General features: G+C 51.9%; 1 protein-coding gene across 1 annotated transcript in view; it reads left to right on the top strand.

Annotated features, from left to right (window-relative positions):
• The first annotated feature begins 298 nt into the window (after positions 1-298).
• The window catches only part of HTRA1 (HtrA serine peptidase 1), a 46,647-nt gene continuing 41,977 nt past the window's right edge, over positions 299-4,968 (top strand). The window contains exons 1-3 of the mRNA XM_045291397.1: positions 299-368; positions 875-974; positions 3,675-3,879. Coding sequence (XP_045147332.1) covers positions 299-368; positions 875-974; positions 3,675-3,879 — 375 coding nt within the window. The remainder of the gene's footprint in view (positions 369-874; positions 975-3,674; positions 3,880-4,968) is intronic.

The raw sequence follows: 4,968 nt of genomic DNA, 5'->3' as shown, positions 1-4,968 counted from the left end.
GTCAACAGTGACAAGGCTTGGAGCCCACAGGGGGTGGCTATGGGTCAGCGTTGATCCAATGGCAGGGAGTTTGGCTTTCTGAGTCTTTTCCCATAGTCTCGAGGCATCGCTAGTGTTGTTCTGCCTGGGATGAGACATCCAGGGTTGGGATGAATGTCAGGTGTGTAGGGGAACGTGTTCAGGTGACAGATGTTGGCCTCAACTTGCCTTGTGCCATCGGTGGGGAGGACAGGTCACGGTTGCCTTCACTTTAATGCTTTTTCATACCGAGTCTCTTAGGAGTCTCTTAGGACCGACGATGGCCGTCTCCTCTGATCCCAGCAGCATAGCATGGACCCGGCTCTCAGTTCTGGAAGACACTGAGGAAGGTTGCTTAGTGGCGGTGTTGGGGAGTTAGAATGCTGGCATACCTAAGTGACCCTTGGGAGGCATGCTGTTGGGATTTGCTGCCCTGGTGGTGTAGTGGCTACTCATTGGGCTGCGATGCACACCGTCAGCTGTTCAAAGCCACCAGCAGCTCTTTGGGAGAAATACTGGGCTTTCAACTCCATTAAGCAGTTACCGATGCGTTAGCATCGACGTGATAGCAGGTCATGATGTTGGTACTTGCCGGTGTGCCTGGCTCAGCATTTTGGTGGGGACGCAGTTGAGAGGAAAGAAGCCCAGTCATGAAGATAGCTTACATTGGGCGTGCAGGGCATGCTGCGCTGGCCGAATGGTTATGCCCCCAAAGCTGGAGGGGCTCTTGCTACCCAGGTCAGACCCAGGGTGTTGCCCTTAGAGACTGCTAAGCGGGCCTTTCTTCTTCCCTCCGACCCACCCCGTGTCTCTCGGCGGCTGCAGCTCACGGTGCCCTCTCTTTGCTTTTCCCCAGGACAGGAAGACCCCAATAGCTTGCGTCACAAGTACAACTTCATTGCTGACGTGGTGGAGAAGATTGCCCCGGCCGTGGTTCACATCGAGCTGTATCGCAAGTAAAGAGTTGGGTGGGGGGGCGGTTCTTCTTTGAAACCTGTGGGCTTCCCTCTGGGTCCAGGCAGCCCCTCGTGAAACATCAGAGCAACTGGGAGACCCCCGACAGTGCCCACATTTCTAGTCCTGCTGAAAACTGAGCACTTCTTCCTTGGGAAGTTTTCCCGTGTGACTCACTTCAGTTGTCGTGGTGAAAAACCAAAGCTTTTCGGAAGGGTGTAGGAGAGAAATGGGGACCACACAAGCAACAACCAGGCAAACAAGACCACAGAATGTGCTCCCAACTGGAGAGAGAGCGAGCGAGCAGTTCTGATCAGGTGAAGCAAGCCTTAGGCCTGTGCCTCTCAGGTACAGAAAAGGGAGAAGGAAGCCTGGCAAAAGTTATACAAGGCTCTGCTAAATTGTCATCTTTAAACTTCTTAACTTCAGTTGTATCCCGAGGCTTGTGATATCCTGAGATTTTAACTCACTGCCAAGGTGGTAACTCAAGGTCAGCAGTTTAAAGCCATCAGCCACTACGTGGGAGAAAGAGGAGGCTTTTTCTCCCAGTAAGAGCTACAGTCTTGGAAGCCCCCCAGGGGCAATGCTGCACCACCTCTCAAATTCACTGCCATTCCATTCATTCCATTCGGACTCAGGGTGACCCCTTAGAACTTCCCCAGGAGTTTACAGGACTGTACCCCCCCCCTTTTGAAAAAAAATCATTTTACTGGGGACTCTTATAACATCCATACATTCATTGTATCAAGCGTATTTGTACATAGGTTGCCATCATCATTTCCAAAGCATTTTCTTTCCACTTGAGCTCTTGGTATCAGCTCCTCTTTTTCACCCTCCCTCCCCCACCCTCCCACCCTCATGAATCCTTGATCAATTATATATTGTTATTTCCTATCTTCCACCGTCTGTTGTTTCCTTTCACCCACATTTCTGTTATTTGTCCCCTTCTGGAGGGGGGCGGCTATAGATCCAACTTGTGATGGGTTCCCCCTTTCCCTCCCTTCCCCCTCCTCGACCATTCCCCCACCCTCATGGTATCGCTACTCCCACGACTGTTCCCGAGGGTTGATCTGTCCTGGATTCCGTGTATCGAGAGCTCTAATCTGTCCCGATGTGTGTAGTCCAGTCTAGCCGGATCTGTAAGGCAGACCTGAGTCACGGCAGTGGGGAGGAAGCATTCAGGAACTCGAGGAGTGCAGCGTGTTCTGTTGGTGCTGTGCTGCACCCTGGCTGGATAACATCCCGGAGGGTGACAAAATGGATCAATCAGCACTTTAGATTTCCAGGTTGCGACTGTCCCGACAAGCTCTGCTAACGGTCCCTTGCAACCGAATGGTTTAATCCCCCAGCCCCTTCCCCCGTCAGGAAGAAGTCATGCAGTGGGAGGCACCTCAACCATGGCCAGAAGAGCCACATGCTGTGACCACGGCACCACAGTGTGCTGTACGTCAGCATGCCCACGTGTGCAACGTAGTGATGCTGACTACATGATTCCTGGGCATCCATCAGCGGTACTCTTCGTCTGGACGTCCCTCACAGAAGGGTCACCAGGAAGGGACAATCCAGCCAGGGTGCAGTATTGCACTGATGAAACATACAACTTTCCTCCAGTTCTTTGGTGCTTCCTCCCCCCTCCGCCGCCACTATCATGACCCCAGTTCTACCTTACAAATCTAGCTAGACCAGAGCATGTAAGCTGTATAGATAAGAGCCCTTGACACACGGGATCCAGGACAGATAAACCCCTCAGGAACAATAGTGGGAGTAGCGGTACCATGAGGGTCGGGGGAGGTGGGAAGAGAAAGGGGGAACCGATCACAATGATTGATGCATAACACCCCCCCAGGTGATGAACCACAGAAACGTGGGTGAAGGGAGACAACGGATGGTATAAGATATGAAAATAATAATAATTCATAAGTTATCAAGGGTTCATGAGGGTGGGAGGGTGGAGGAGGGAGGAAAAAAATGAGGAGCTGATTCCAAGGGTTCAAGTAGAAAGAAAATGCTTTGAAAAGGACGATGGCAACATATGTACAAATGTGCTTGACACATGGCTGTTATAAGAGCTGTAAGAGCCCCCAATAAAATGATTTATTAAAATGTTAAGAGAGAGAGAGTCTGCAGGAGAAAGACTCAGTAATCTGAGCCTAAAGATGTCGGTCAGGGAACCCTTGTGTGCCTGCTTCCGTCCTGCAGGGTCCCTTGAGACAAGGTGACCAGCGGCACGCAAGTGCACTTTTGGATGTCGGCCACACGGGACATAAAGCTTAGTTCCTGTGTTAGGAGCACTCACTCACTGCCACGAGGTCCATGCCGGCTCCTGGTGACCCTGTAGGATGCACTAGAACTGTCCCTGTGGGTTTCCAAGACTGAACTCACTCGCTCACTCACTCACAGCTGTCAGGTCGATTCTGACCCTGTCAAGAGACCCTGTAGGGCAGGGCAGAACTGCCCCATGAGTTTCTGAAACTGTAACTCCACAGGAGTAGAAATCCTCATCCCCAAGGGGCAGCTGGTGGTTTCAAACTGCAGAAGTTGGGGTTAGTGGCCATATTTAAAATTAATGTATAAATGATATCCCTATATTGATCCTTGCACCCGATATACAAATTATATTTACAGAAGTAAATGGCGTCAGTGTGTCATAGAGTTAAGTTCATGGTGTCCCAGGCTCACCTGTGTGTTCCTTCGGGTTTTAGGCTTCCCTTTACCAAGCGGGAGGTGCCTGTGGCAAGCGGGTCTGGGTTCATCGTGTCCGAAGATGGGCTGATAGTGACCAACGCCCATGTGGTCACCAACAAGCACCGAGTCAAAGTGGAGCTGAGGAACGGGGCCACCTACGAAGCCAAGATCAAGGACGTGGATGAGAAGGCCGACATCGCACTGATTAAAATCGACCACCCTGTAAGTGGCCTTCCCACTGCGGAGGGAGCGGCTGTCTTGCCTGTAGCGCCGAGTTCTTGGAGAGGCTGGTAGAATCTGGAGGCAGGGGCGGGTGCCCTTTGATGTCTGAGAGTCTCAGGGAGATGCTGGAGCTGGTGTGAGCTGGTCCAGCCTGAAAATAGGAGAGCCTGTCGGACATACTGCGAGTGGCCCGAGGGTGGAGTCTGAGAAGGGGCTCAGAGAAATGTCTTTGCTGAGAGGCACTCAGGCTGTAACCATCCCCGGGGTGGTTCAGATGGTTAATGTGCCCAGCTGCTAGCTTGATGGAGGTTGATGGAGACCGCAGCCCTACTCAGACTTAGGTGGGGTCCCCATGGCGGCGATCAACTCATTGCCAGCTGGTTTGCTTTTTCTGTTATCGGTCATAAGATCATAGAGTTTTTAAGAGTCTTGTAAGTTTCTTTTAAAAGAAGGTTAGAAGCTTATAGGGATGCCCTGGCAGGTGAGTCTCCCTCCTACCCCTGTCCCAGAGAAAACCATGGTTACGGTTCTCGGGAGTGGGTGGTCCTTGGTACCCCTGGGTTTCTATCCAGAACACAACTTTCTGTAGCATGAAAATAACGACTTTGAAAACAGCCAGTTCTCCCAAGCTGCAGCTTTTGTCCTGTTCGAGCCTCCGATGTGTTTTCAAACAGTGGTCTGTGCTTTGAACAAGTTTCGGAAACTTTCTGTTGGAACAGAAACGTCCCACCCAGTACTGGTGGCTCCCACAGGACTTCCCAGCGCCTGCGGTCGGCTCGTGTGTGCAGGGCTCTTCCCCAAAGGAAGTGTCCGACAGGCAACATTTCCTCAACAATCTGAGCCGCGGGAGGGGAGGGTGGTCCAGCGGAGTCCAGCTTGCTCGGTCTGGGAGATGCATTTGAAGGCGGCTCGCTTTCTCCTGAGATAGTCTCTTCACCCTCAGTGAGGCTCGGTTGATGTGTCTGGCCCCGTCTTCAGATGCGAACTTGAATCCTGCTCTGACTGGCAGAGTGCCTTGTTTCAGTGCCTCTGTTGAGGGAGCTTTGGGGAATCCTGGTGGCCTAGTGGTTACATGTTGGGTTGCTAACC

This window comes from Echinops telfairi, unplaced genomic scaffold (genome assembly GCF_000313985.2).
Source record: "Echinops telfairi isolate 266 unplaced genomic scaffold, ASM31398v2 ScPeMD7_70;HRSCAF=299, whole genome shotgun sequence".
Taxonomy (NCBI): Eukaryota; Metazoa; Chordata; class Mammalia; order Afrosoricida; family Tenrecidae; genus Echinops; species Echinops telfairi.
The sequence above is the reverse complement of the archived record's forward strand: the minus strand, read 5'-3'. Positions and strand labels throughout refer to the sequence as shown.